Source organism: Thermoascus crustaceus (genome assembly GCF_041956765.1).
Source record: "Thermoascus crustaceus strain CBS 181.67 unplaced genomic scaffold VTN00scaffold_5, whole genome shotgun sequence".
In the NCBI taxonomy this organism is placed as follows: Eukaryota; Fungi; Ascomycota; class Eurotiomycetes; order Eurotiales; family Thermoascaceae; genus Thermoascus; species Thermoascus crustaceus.
Window position 1 is genome coordinate 2,089,880 of NW_027192531.1, and position 12,828 is coordinate 2,102,707.

Here is a 12,828-nt window from a genome sequence, read left to right on the forward strand (position 1 = left end):
TGAATTGCCAGAGTCCATCCCACATCCCCCGTTATGTAAAATCTGGAACACCTGCGCCTGGACCAACTGAAATCCGTGCAGATGGAGCCGGCGTCCAATGGAGCCGCGCGTGAGCTGCGGGACGATCGGGTGCTACCGAGGCCGTCGTCCATAGTGAGTGTACGGAGTACAAATCGCTTGGGTGATGGTTTGTTGACGATCTGCTGGGTGGATGTGGACTCGTGGAGGACGGGAGAGCGGTGGACGTCTCCATCGCGGCCGTCTAGCGCCTCGTGCTGCCCTAGACCTAAGTCCTAAACCCTAATCCACTGCGGGCCGGCGTCGTTTCCAGCCGCACAGGCGCTTTGCCCCGATCCGGAATGGCCGTTCCATATGATTGGAACTCGCCGGCGGCTCCTCTCCACATAACTTTTACTAGACAGAGCTTCTTCCGCTCAATAACAATGCTTCAGTATCCGTATTCCCCCTCTTGGGCCTGCTCCCTTACGTCCGGCTATATCTATCTCATGTTTGTGATCCATCATCGTGCATGCAGCTTTAGGGCCTTGGGCCCAGTCTTCCAAATATCTTCCTCTAGTGCAGGCCCCAAGGGATACGATCGACAGACCCTGGGTGGAACACGCTCGGGGCTTTTCCGCTTTGATCAATATGCCATATATCTGCTGAATACTCATCTGGATGGCCTTTTCCGCAGGTCGCCGCTTGACGCGCGGGCGGGGTCATCCTGTTGCGTAGACGATCGGGCGTTCTCCCTCAGCTAGGAGGGCCTAAGGAACTTTTCCGTACTCCGTACAGTCCATGTTGATATTGTGCCCGGTAATCGGCAACAGGGTTCTGAGTCCCACCACCGAGTCTTCTCCTGAGAATTGCTAAGGCAGTTTCTGAAAGGCCTGATCAGGCGTTCAGCACGCATTTCCAGGTTCCCATGCGGCCCTTCGGGACTACGAAATTCAAATTCTAGTTCGTCGATCATCGGCCCCTGCGGCATGAACTTTCCCTCTTTACTCCATATTCGCACGTCCCGAAAAAAATGGAAGTTGACAGGTGGCTCGTGAGTTCGTTCACGAGCCCTGATTCGTACCTATTCTGTTTCATAACATCATGAGTTCTGCACCGCTCTTATGTATATAATCATTATTGCCTCTCTATGTCTTGGTTCCCTGCAAGAGCCCCGTTGCCCGACTTTGGAGTGAGTCTCTGAACTATTACGCCGTTTGGCGCTTCTGCTGTGCATGGTCAGCATGGCGGTTTTTGGCCCCGAACCCCCTCGAAGGACATTTGTCCTGTGTTTTGATGGTACCGGCAACAAGTTCGCTGGCGATGAATCCGACAGCAATGTGCTCAAAATATTTCGAGTAAGTTTAAAAACCATTGACGACGCAGCAGTGCTTACGCCTGCCTTAGATGCTTGATCGCAGTCAAGGTCACCGGTTCCATTACTATCAGCCGGGTATCGGGACCTACGTCACGACAAACTCGCTGTCAAATACTGGATTGATCTCCCGGATCAAGTCTTCGTACCTAAAAGCCAAGGACTCGGCAATCGGTTCCTCTTTTGGCGACCATGTCATGGGTGGATACAAATTCCTCATGAGATATTACACTCCTGGCGATGAGATCTATTTCTTCGGTTTCAGTCGTGGCGCCTACATCGCCCGTTTCCTTGCCGAAATGCTCGACTATATCGGACTGCTCGAATCTGGAAATGAGGAATTGATCCGCTTTGCATGGAAAACCTTTGCAAAGTGGCAGCAGCGGTCTGGTAGCACCGAAGATGACCGTAAAGAAAAGAAGAAGCTCTTCGATTTTATGAAAGCATTTCGCGAGACATTTAGTCGTCCTGTTAGCCGGATAAGATTCATGGGCTTATTCGACACGGTCAACAGTGTACCCAGATTCGAGTCAGCCTGGATGCAGCGAAGCAAATTTCCATACACTGCCCGAAGTTCTGCTAGGGTGATTCGTCATGCAGTTGGAATCGATGAACGCCGTGCTAAGTTTCGGCAAGATTTGATTTCCGAAGTCAGACCATGGACCAGCACAAAAAGACGGGTTCATCACTGGAGGCGGCACTTGAACCATGAGGAAAACAACGACAAACCGGAGGACATTCCCACAATCGTTCTCAACGATGTCGGGAATCAGGACGACGAGGGGCAGACAAATGAAAATGCGCAAGGTGGTCAGGGGGAGACTAACTCGGTTCGTCGCAACAACCGTAGTTCCCGCCGTGGGAGTGCGTCTCACGAACAGAGATATCGAGCCCGTTCGCCAAGCCGAAATCTTGCAGTGCCCATTCCTACAGCTTCGACAGAAGATCTGCGATCGATCAAAAGCGGTGGTTCAGGGCTTTCGCTTCAGGTCCCACAAGGCAGCCTCAATCCCACCGAAGAGGACGACGACGAGAGTGTCCAGGACATACAAGAAGTGTGGTTCCCTGGTGGTCATGCGGACATTGGGGGAGGCTGGAAACTCGGTCCAGGGGAAGTCTGGCCACTTAGCCACGCTCCACTCGTCTGGATGGTTCAAGAAGCACAGCGTGCCGGACTGCACTTCGATCCGCAGAAGCTCAAACAGTTCGAGTGCTGTGAGGAATATTCCGGCGAGTTCACGCCCATCGGCCGCAAGAGCTGGAGCTCCATCAAAGGGAGAAGAAGCAGCGATAAAATCAGCGAGGTGAACAGTTCTCTGGTCGAGTTGACTGCAGATAGTCACCAAAAGCAGCAGTCGGACTCGAGCTACAGTTTCCAAGAGGCCCTCCGCCTCTCGAGTACAGAGGGACTGCTTCACGACTGTCTCCAGTATGGCGGAGGCCTGCCGTTCTTCTCCGTGCTCTCATGGCGTATCATGGAGTACCTTCCCTTCCGACGCATGGACCTGCAACCAGACGGGTCCTGGAAGCCCATCCGCTGGCCCCTTCCCTGTGGAGAAGTGCGTGACATTCCCACCGATGCCCAAATTCACATATCTGCTATCCGCCGGATGCAAGCAGACCCGAACTACCGTCCGGGTAATTTGATAATTGGAGGCGGTGGAAGAGGTGTTAGGAGAGCTCCCAAGGAGTATGGCATGGGGGAGTGGGTAGTGTTCAAAGATGAGGGAGACCCGCTGCGAGAGACGTATGTCCGGAAGAGTAAGTCTAAAAGATGCCAGGACTGCCATCCCTGATCATATCCCCTCTCTGTCCACGCTGGAATTCTATCTTCACAGTGGTGGACGGAAGTGATATAATCGACAGCCAGGGTATAATCTAAATTGGGTAGGTATTTTTTTGTTGACCATAATAGTGATCTGTTGTTCTTCCATTAAACATACACCCTTTACACGGTCTGTTTCTTATAGCTTAATGATGGCGGTCTCGTTCTCTGTTAACGAGCCACTTGAGAATCTCCCCATAGTCCAGATTTAGGAATCTATCTATGAATTGACCTCAATTTTGTTAACCAAGATGTACACTGTTTTCGGCTGTGGTCTCCATGTAGGAATGACTATACCTTTGAAAACTCTACGGTCGCCACAGCCCCAGGCAGTATGTCGCCGTCTTGTAACTTGCTCATGATGGGACAGACGTGTAGTAAATTTGGTGGGTCAAACAGCATAAGATGCCAGAAGTCCATTGGAGATACATAAATTCCGCAGCCACACGAGCGGGTCATTAAGCTCTTTGCGCAGGAGTGAACTTCAGTCTCAGTGCGAGGCGTAGCATGTATCAGCAACCAGTATACACCGTACCCAGACGTCAGAAAGTCGAAAAGAGCTAGGTGAGAGAACCCTCTCGCATCATGCTCTTCGGAAGTTCTTCCTAACGGCATGTCATACCCCCTCTCCCCGCGAAGCAAGGAGTGCCGCACTACCCCGCGGGTAAACCCACAGTGTACTCTAGATAGCATGCGATGGTACACTGGTGGTTGCATTCAGTGTGCTGTTTCGATGGCGGTGTTTGGAGTCTTGGAGTCAGTTGGTCTGATGGGAGAAGGGCCATCAGTGCCTCGGTCTCCGGGGTCTGGAGAACGGCCGATTCAACGCAGCGCGACGCAGCAGGCTCAAACAAAGGAGTCTGTTGGCCTGAAGCCGGAAACGGGCATAAACGAGATCGAAGCCTTTCAGGGCCCAGACTCTCGAGATCCGCGAGTTTGACGTGTCAGGGAACGCCGGGCCTGGCGCCAGCGGCTGCACGAGGCGACACGGCGCTCGCTCCGGCGATGACATCGAGTCGCCTGGAGTCTCCGCGTTTCCCTTCTCCGGCCTTTCCACCAGAACCTCCTGGATCTCTCCTCGCCTTCGACCGTCGACTTCATTCCCCCTCGGATCCCACGGTTGACCCGGCGCTGAGCGCGACAGTGACATCTTCTACTGCTCCGTGTTGCCGTCTCCTCCCGCGCCCTTTCCCGCCATCTGCTCTGGCGTCCTTGACCTCACCACTCCCCTCAACCTCACCGACTCCGTCCGACCGTCCTCTCTCCCAGGCCTGTCTCTGCGGTTGATCCCCATATCTCTCCAGTGAGATCTGTCTATCGCTTCCTTTTTGCGGGGTAGCTACGTCGCTGGCCTGCTGTCTACCCAGACACTCGAATTTCGGTCCCCTACTTCTCTCGCAAGTATGCAGCTGTGATCTCTCCGAGTCTGGACCATCCTACCGCTGCCAGATACTCTACAGATCACGATGGCGGCATCGTTTCTGGCTCCTGAGGATATCATGCTTCCTCCCAGCCCTCCTGAGCCTGCTGAACCAGTGGCGGATGTCACTTCAGGGGAAGCAGACGCGCCAGGACGGCTGGAGGACGTCACGATAACCTTCTCGCTCTCCCCCACTCCTCCCGAGCCTCCGCAGAACCGCTCCCCATTCTCACGGACTCACTTTCGTTCCCGATCGTTGGCGGGTCCACCTGGCACATCCTCCATGACCCGCGCACACTCTTCCCCGGGGCTGGATTCACGGGGGCGGTATATCTTCGCCAACACTCCCGGGAGACTCGAGGGTCTCATGGACCACACCGTGCGACGACATAGCCCTCTACGAACAATGATGGAGGAACAAGGGAAGCTCAACATGCCGCCCCTGAACATCTCAGAGACGATTTCAGAACATGCAGAGCTCCAGCCGGCTGCGAACTCGAATTCAACAGAACCAGATTTTGCAACTTCACCGACGCTATCCTCGTCGATACATAATACCTTCCCACGCACAGTGCGCCGGCAGCCCTCTTCTCCTCTTCACTTCAATTCCGTGGGTGGAAACGGCCACTACATCAACAGCCCAACGTCCACACACTCTTCGCCAATGATGCTCGCGACCAAATTTAACGAAGCATATCCGGGCTACTCGTTTTCGTCAGGATCCTCTGTACCGTCGACTCCAACAAGCCTACGCTCCCGCAGTCCAAGTATATCCTCTCTCGAGACGATCCCGGATATTCCAGACGCTGAAGCCGCAGCCATTGAGGCCGATCGGGTCGCAAAGCAGCAAGCGGAGGCCGATAAAAAGGCCGCAGGCATAGAAAATACTACTGACGCAAGTAGACGACGTGGGACAGTGGACGTTGCTCCATCCTCTACCACGTTTAGCAGCATGCGTACTGGACTGGGAGGCTACGGAGCGAGAGCTGATAAACGGAAACGTTGGAGTGTCTGCGGAGCAGAGCGCCGTCAAGACCTTGATTTGGAAACGATTTGGGAGGATTGATCTCCAAACCAATAGAAACTTAAAAAATTCGACCCGGTGTCAACAGTATCATTGAAGGGGAGGATCTTGTCCAAACATGTATTACTCCTCGAGAGACCTTGGCATAACAGCACTGAGGCGCTCTCTAATTTCACCAACAACATTCCTCCGACAAATGCCTGGTGCATTATCGCAACGAGACAAACACAGACTTCTACCAAACGTCTTTGGAACAGTCCTCCAAACAAAGGACCTCGCCATTAAAAGAATGCATTACCAAGCCATGCATTCAGGCTGAAACAACCGAATCCCATCGATCGTTCCGTGGTCAACACCATCCTTGATCATTAGACTTAAACCCACGAAACGTCCTTCATTCGCAGCTAACACAGCCCTGCGATGGGGCTGCCCTTCATAACGTGCAACATGCACAATGCCGTTTCCGTACTACAGTACATGGGAAACCCCGGCATCTATCCTACCCCATCCTACCACCGTATCATACGGAACATCATACCACCACCAACATCGCATAATCATCATCGAGACTACATCTCGCAGGAGAAATTATTCCCCCCTTCTCATCACTCTCATTCACATCCACATTCGCATTCATCCATTTCCGGCGTTCAATTCGGCATCCATTTATCTTGATTGGTCGACTGTGTCTGTCTGACTTGAGACTCTTACTCTACTGATACCCATGATGCCTCTGGGGTTTTTGCATGTATATGTATGTTTTTGTTTCTCTTGTTGCTTCCGGTTTATTACCGCCAATGGGCATTATCCAGTTCAATTGAAGTTAAACTTCTTTAAACTTCAATTCTATAGTTCGCTTTCCGTTGCGTAATAGATACCTAATTCATCCATTCATTCATTCGTCATAATGATGATTGATTGATTGATTGATTGACAATTGTATATCTTGTATTCTTGTATCTGTATCTGTATCTGTTTATCTTTCACCCATCTCACCTGTCTCATTCAGGTGTAGAAGACAGAAAGGAAAAACTGCTATTATTCGTTTGTTCCGTTCGTTCATCCGTCTGCCTACAAGATGGGGTTAGAGCACCATGTGGGTGTTAATAATGTACCTAATGTACTGCACTGCACTGTACTGTACGGTATGGTACGCTATGATAGCTACCATTCTCAGAATGGATAGATAGCAGGTAGATTTAATCATTGAGATTATTTATTTCGGGATTTGAATCGCATATACGTCTTATATACATACATCTTATGATGATATAGTATAGAGAAAAGAAAAGCAGGAGGAAAACTGGAGAATATCGGTCAGCATCAGGAAGGGATAGATGTGAGAGAATGCATTATTCTGATCATGTGATTGTACAGTATAACCCGAACGAAGAGGTCTTTTTGTATACATAGCCTGCGAACAGATGGATAAAAAGCGGATGATTACGTCAAGATATAAAATTGAAAATGAACACCACAATTATAGCGCTTTCTTGATAATAAATACATATGTATAGTATATATATACTTGGTACAAATAATTCAAAATATATATGCTGATCCCTCTGTCATATGTCACGACATAACACGCGGCAGTCTAGATCCTTTCACATTCTATCCTACTATTCTGTAACTCTCCCACAACCCCTCCCGTCCTATCCTACTATCTAACCCCAAGGGCGCCTATATCTCCTACAGCTCCAGCCCTCTCACTCCCCGTCCTCAAGAGTCAAAGTGACTAAGTACTAAACACCATGATCTGTCTCATGCTGTTTCCGTCCACTCCATTCGGGTGCAGCAGGATCAAGAGCACCCGCATGAGTTCCCTTCGGAACCGCCGACGGCAGCGAGTCATCTCTCACGTTTCCAAGACCCACCTTCTCTTTCAGGCCATAGGCATCGCATATCTGGGCCGCGGCGCGCTCTCCGCTCCAATAAGCTCCCGTCGTCGTGCCCAAGGCGACGAACGGCGCCGTGTGCTCGCCCGCGAACCAGACGCCGCGGTCTGGACCGATACCGTTTCCGTTCCGGAGAACTTCAATGTCCCTGTCGCCCTGCTCCAGGCCGACTTGAAAGTTCGAGTACGAGCCGTTGCCGGCGTAAGGGTCGTTCTGCCACTGTGTGGCGAGAAAGGCGACTGGTTTGCAGTTCGGTGAGGTGGGGGAGTAGCGGGGCAGGCGGGAGTAGTATGGAAGGAGGAAGTTATTGAGGAACGTGTAATACTTTTCGGAGGACGGGTCCAGATCCTTGATCTCAGAGACGACATGAGTTGCGCATGGCCCGTAGATGTAGAAGAGTAGGGTCGGTTGGGCACAGTGCTCTGGCAAGGCGGCGAGTGAGACGCTCTCTTGGTTCCAGGGCATTTCTTTCGGGTGCTCAGCGTAACTTGGATTCAGGAATATGCTAAAAGCAGGAGGATGATTCTCTTCGGGGTGATTCTCATAGAAGACTTCGGTGGCACCATTGGCGTCGCCGGTCGCGGGACTGGGTCGGCCTGGAGTTACGTGCCAGAAGGCATCTGGGAACGTAACATAGATCTTTTCGAGCCGGCCGTACGAAATACTGTCGATAGCACTCAAAAGACGTGGCGGGAGCTTTGGAGTAAAAGCGCCTTTGTTCCGCTTGAGCCAGCCTAATGGGCAAGTGACAACGACCTCATCAAATTTATACTGCTTTCCAGCCGCGGTAGTCACCGTCACTTGGTGGTCAACGTTTGGCTGCCGAGGGTACGCCTCAATACCGACGACAGGCTCGCTCAAGTGAATATCTGCATGTTGAGTTGCAGTGGCAGAGACATGCTTTAAAATGTCTTTATATGTAGACGCCACAAAGAGATTATCTGTTCGAAGGCAGTCAGGAATATTATATCGCAGGTCGAAGATGAAAAAAACCTTACTTCCGTCAATGCACTCTTCCAGCAAGAAGAACTTCAGGCTTTGCGTCTCGATCGGATCTCCGACATAAGAGCCCCAGAGTCTGGCAACTTCGATGCATGCATCCTTTTCCGCTTGCGTGAAATCTGTATTTTCGACCTGCTCATAAAAAAAATCTAACAGACTTCTATCAGAGGGGATGGCGTCCTTATACTTGTTGCTATATTCAAATGCCTTGTCTATGGTCGTCCACATAAACTCCGTGATCTTCGTGGCCATCGAGTCATCGTAAAGCTTCCCAGAGACGTCAAAGATGGACTGGCGCCCGTCCCATTCATGTACCGTCGTTTTTGAGATGTCAGCGATGTCGGAAATGGGGTTTTCCACGGTTCCGTGTATCCAATTGGGCCCGCTAGCTGGACGTCAGTTCGAGCCAGTTGGTGCAAGAAGCACACGTCCTTACAGATCTACGAGGTGTCCTCCAAGCTCGTTTTGGCAAACCTGTTTGGTGTCATTAGGCTTCTAGCGCGGGCTGTGGTCTGCTGCAAACGCACTCTGCCCCCAACTCTATCTCTCGCCTCGAGGATCGTCACCCGAATGCCATTCTGGATAAGGACATCTGCGCATCTCAGCCCGGACAAACCGGACCCTATGATGCCAACATGAGGGATCTTGCCCATCAGGAGAAGATTGTGCAACTTGCGCAGATTTATGGAACTCTGCGATGTATTAGAGGCCCAGGACGGATGAGGGTCGAGAAAGACACCCTCACCAACAGGAAACCCAGACCGCTTAGACCACTTGGCCGCCTGCGTCACACGGTTAGCATCCACGTACCTGTTAGCCTTGCATTCCATATTTCGGTGCCGGCCCAAGGTAACAAGATTCCGGTATCCGCGAGAAAAGAAGGGCCGTTGGATAAACGAGTCTGATCTCAGTCTGATAAAGGCAGGCAGTAGGAGGTAAGGGCGAAGTCAAAAACGAGCTGTGAAGAAGCAGACATAAATCAAGTTGTCCAGCAGGTCAATCAAGGGGAAGGCGCTTCCATTGGTTGGAAAGCTGGTCCCAGGATTGATTGAAAGATCGCAATTCATAGACCAGTCTGCAGCAAAGAAAGCTATGGAGGAGTGGACTCCACCCACATGATAGTTGGCTGCAGTAAATGCATGGTCGAGCAAGCAGTGTGGTATCTAGGGGCCCACTACTTGACACGACGTGAAAGGGGGACCATGAAGAACAAAAGCGCAACTCAGAATGGGATTATGGGGGAGAAGAACGTAAGAGACAAGTCCAGCTACTGCAACCCAGGATAGTTTGACAAGAATATCACAAGACGTGTCAAATGTAAAAAGGAAACCCAGATGGCCTACCGCTTGTGAGACCCCTGATAGAGCTCTGTGACGTCCTCCACAGGGCCAGGGATGCCGAACGGTCCAGCGGAACAAGTGGCGAGCTGACGACGGCAAGTCTGAGCCGGCGGGCAGAAAATAGCCGCGGTGAAGAAAACGACGGGCGGATAAAGTGATGTGAAATCGAGTTGCTCGCACCGGTGAAGTAGCTTAACAGCTCATCCGGCATCGAAGGAGATGAGCTGCAGAGCGGGTCGATCGTCGGCGCGTCTGCATAGCTGAGGAGCTCCGAGCACGGGCCACACCGCCTCTCTTCTGAGTCTGGCCGGCGACACGAGAAAAGGCTCGGGTTTCATGGACTCTAGCGATCGATAGCCTGACCTCGATCAGAAGATCTCTTGGAGATGGGAGATCATACTGCGGCCTGATTCTTCTACGCTGCGATGTGATCCTTCCCAGCGGGTTTAGGCAAAGGCATGCGGAGTTCCATGCCGCTTAAAGTACCCGGTGGACTACAAGATCAACGGCAATCAGAAAACATGGTCCAAGTTATTCATCCATTTGAGAATCTCTCATGACATTATGACGAGAAATATGAGATGGCCACTCCATGACATGGGGCATGCAACATATGAGACACACGTATCCAATCATTATGGACTATGCGACGCCCACACTTCTGTACGCGTGGATACAAAAACCGCCTGCTAGCACACGGTTACAAAGGAAATCACATACAAGGAAAAGGAAAATGTAACAAAGGAAAAGACAAAGGAAAAAGGTAAACGAGCGACTTGCTGCTATCTCCATGCGCCCTGGCTCAGCGACAGCAGTCCCTGGACACAGTCCAGATCCTCCTCCTGGCTTGGTCCGCCTGACCCAGCCATGAATGCAGATACCTCCTCATCCAGCTCTTCTGCCATGGTGTTGTTCTCTTTGTTTGCATTAGGACTCTGGCCTCGAGCCCGTGCGCGCTTGCTGCTTGTTATCCGACCGGGGTCTCTATCTGCGTTCACATCTCTGCGACCCGCGTCCCTGAGGATAGGACGTCGACTGTGCCCGGGAATTGTACGTCGACGCATACCCGACGTCCGTGTTCCCGGGATCCAGTTCTCCTTGTCGGAATCGCCCAATTCCAGATCAATGTATTCCCCATCGTTCTTGGGTCCACCGAATGCTTTCAGCTGATTCTGCGAGATCTCAGGCGGTTTGCTTACTGAATCCGATTCGAGTCTTCCCAATGATGAAACCGCGCGGGAGAGCTTTCTTCTCTTCTCTCCTGATTGTCGGGCCATCGGCATCCGGTTGAGCAGGTCGGATCTAGGAGTCAAGACATTTTGCTTGCCGGAGGAGCTTCGAGTGAGCGATCTGTGGCTTTGAGACCTGAAGAGACCTGGGGTTCTACTCATGGACGCATTCGGAGAGTTGAATGAGGTGGATAGGGCGCTCCTTGCGTCAGTGTCGCAGTACAATTCCCACGTACGGGCATCGCGAGACCTTCCAAAGACTTTGTTCTTGGAATCTCGATCCGTTAAGCTTCTTGCTGAACCAAGGCTAACCGCACTGCTGCTCCTCCGAAGCCCACCAAACCGAGGGGTTCTGTCTGGAAATATGGATATGCGACTTTTCGAAGGCGATGGCTCGTTCCCAGTTCGGATCAAGGCTTCACCATCCGAGGACATGGAAATTCTCACTGCATTTCGTCCTTTATGCGGTGACGGAGTCAGTTCGCCCTCCTTCCTCACCATCGCCTCGCCATCGAAGGACAGCGATATTCGCAGCGACGGCGGAGATTTAACCTCACTCAAATCCGGGACATATGTCATTCCAGAAGCCTCTTCAGAATTGGAACCATCGCCGCGAACATCAGACGGAGGGCGCTTTCTCTTCGCGGATTGCGTGGTTGACTCTTGTGGTAACATACTCTTTTGCTGGACCTCAGACGCGGATTTCTGAACCGTCTCCCCCGGAGCGCTGACTGCTTCTGACGTATTTGAAGCCACGCTCGTCTGTGAGCTTGCTGGATGATGTTCAGGCCCTTCGTTGTCTCCGGATGTGGCGTCAGACACGAAGGACGACTTGAACGATGTATCAACGCACGAATTTTCTGCGATATCTTTATCGGCCTCAGTGGGGTCATGCACGTCATTCTGTTCGGCTCCACTCGACAGCCCCGGCTCCGTCAACGCATTATCTTCGCTTCCACTCTGGTGGGAAGAGTCGTGCATCGTCGCTCGGGGGGCAACAAGTTCGTGGGGCTGCAGAGGTTTCGATTTGCGGCGGTCATTCTGACGACGGTTTTGGAACCATATCTGTTGCGCGTGAAACGGTTACACACTATTGCGATAGTGAAGAAATTCGCGTTGTTTATGCGTACCTGCACTTCCTTCTCTCCCAAAGCGACGCGGCTGACTATGCTGGCACGCGCTGCTTTGTCTGGCTTTGGGTTCCGTCGGTACTCTGCCTCGAGTATTGCATGGTCCTCAGGACTATATACGCATCGAGTATATGTCAGCTGAAGGGTCTAGGGTTTCTTTTCGGGAACGAGACATAGGACGCGAACCGCAGAACGGAAGACTATAGCGTAAACATACCTTGTCCGTCGCCGCTTCTGGCGGGCCAATAACTTGTTATCCACGCGAGGAGGTAAATTCTGGGTCAATGTCTTCTGGGAATGGACGAGGAATGCGTAATTGAGAGCTGAGGGGTCGGCTGCATTGGCAGGTGGAGGCGATGACGAGTTGGCCGGTACAGCAGGCTCGGGGTCAGGCATTGTCGAGGCCATGAAAGGGTTGCTTGCTGTTGAGGCGGGAGGAGGACGTAGAGATCCCGAGAGGCAGAAAAGTACGGAGGCCTCATCTATCGCGTCGCGGGTGTGGACGCGGACGGCGCACCGTGCATCATGGAGGTAATACGGCGTAGGTTACGAGACCGGAGACATCGCCTCGGCCCGGCCGAGGGTTTT

At 52.0% G+C, this 12,828-nt stretch overlaps 4 protein-coding genes across 4 annotated transcripts; 2 read left to right on the forward strand and 2 right to left on the reverse strand.

Moving 5' to 3' along the window:
• Positions 1–1,404: 1,404 nt before the first annotated feature.
• On the forward strand, positions 1,405–3,168 carry VTN00DRAFT_8251 (uncharacterized protein; the record flags this gene model as incomplete). Its single annotated transcript, XM_069435085.1, has 1 exon — positions 1,405–3,168. The coding sequence occupies one exon, from the start codon at positions 1,405–1,407 to the stop codon at positions 3,166–3,168; it is 1,764 nt and encodes a 587-aa protein (XP_069286517.1).
• Positions 3,169–4,663: 1,495 nt separating this feature from the next.
• VTN00DRAFT_8252 (uncharacterized protein) lies at positions 4,664–5,683 on the forward strand (the record flags this gene model as incomplete). Its single annotated transcript, XM_069435086.1, has 1 exon — positions 4,664–5,683. One exon carries the CDS (start codon positions 4,664–4,666, stop codon positions 5,681–5,683), a length of 1,020 nt encoding a protein of 339 aa, XP_069286518.1.
• Positions 5,684–7,386: 1,703 nt separating this feature from the next.
• VTN00DRAFT_8253 (uncharacterized protein) lies at positions 7,387–9,371 on the reverse strand (the record flags this gene model as incomplete). The annotated part of the gene is made up of 4 exons (XM_069435087.1): positions 7,387–8,480; positions 8,538–8,926; positions 8,978–9,015; positions 9,069–9,371. The coding sequence occupies 4 exons, from the start codon at positions 9,369–9,371 to the stop codon at positions 7,387–7,389; spliced, it is 1,824 nt and encodes a 607-aa protein (XP_069286519.1).
• Positions 9,372–10,663: 1,292 nt separating this feature from the next.
• On the reverse strand, positions 10,664–12,636 carry VTN00DRAFT_8254 (uncharacterized protein; the record flags this gene model as incomplete). Its single annotated transcript, XM_069435088.1, has 3 exons — positions 10,664–12,175; positions 12,241–12,352; positions 12,458–12,636. The coding sequence occupies 3 exons, from the start codon at positions 12,634–12,636 to the stop codon at positions 10,664–10,666; spliced, it is 1,803 nt and encodes a 600-aa protein (XP_069286520.1).
• Between the last annotated feature and the right edge of the window lie 192 nt (positions 12,637–12,828).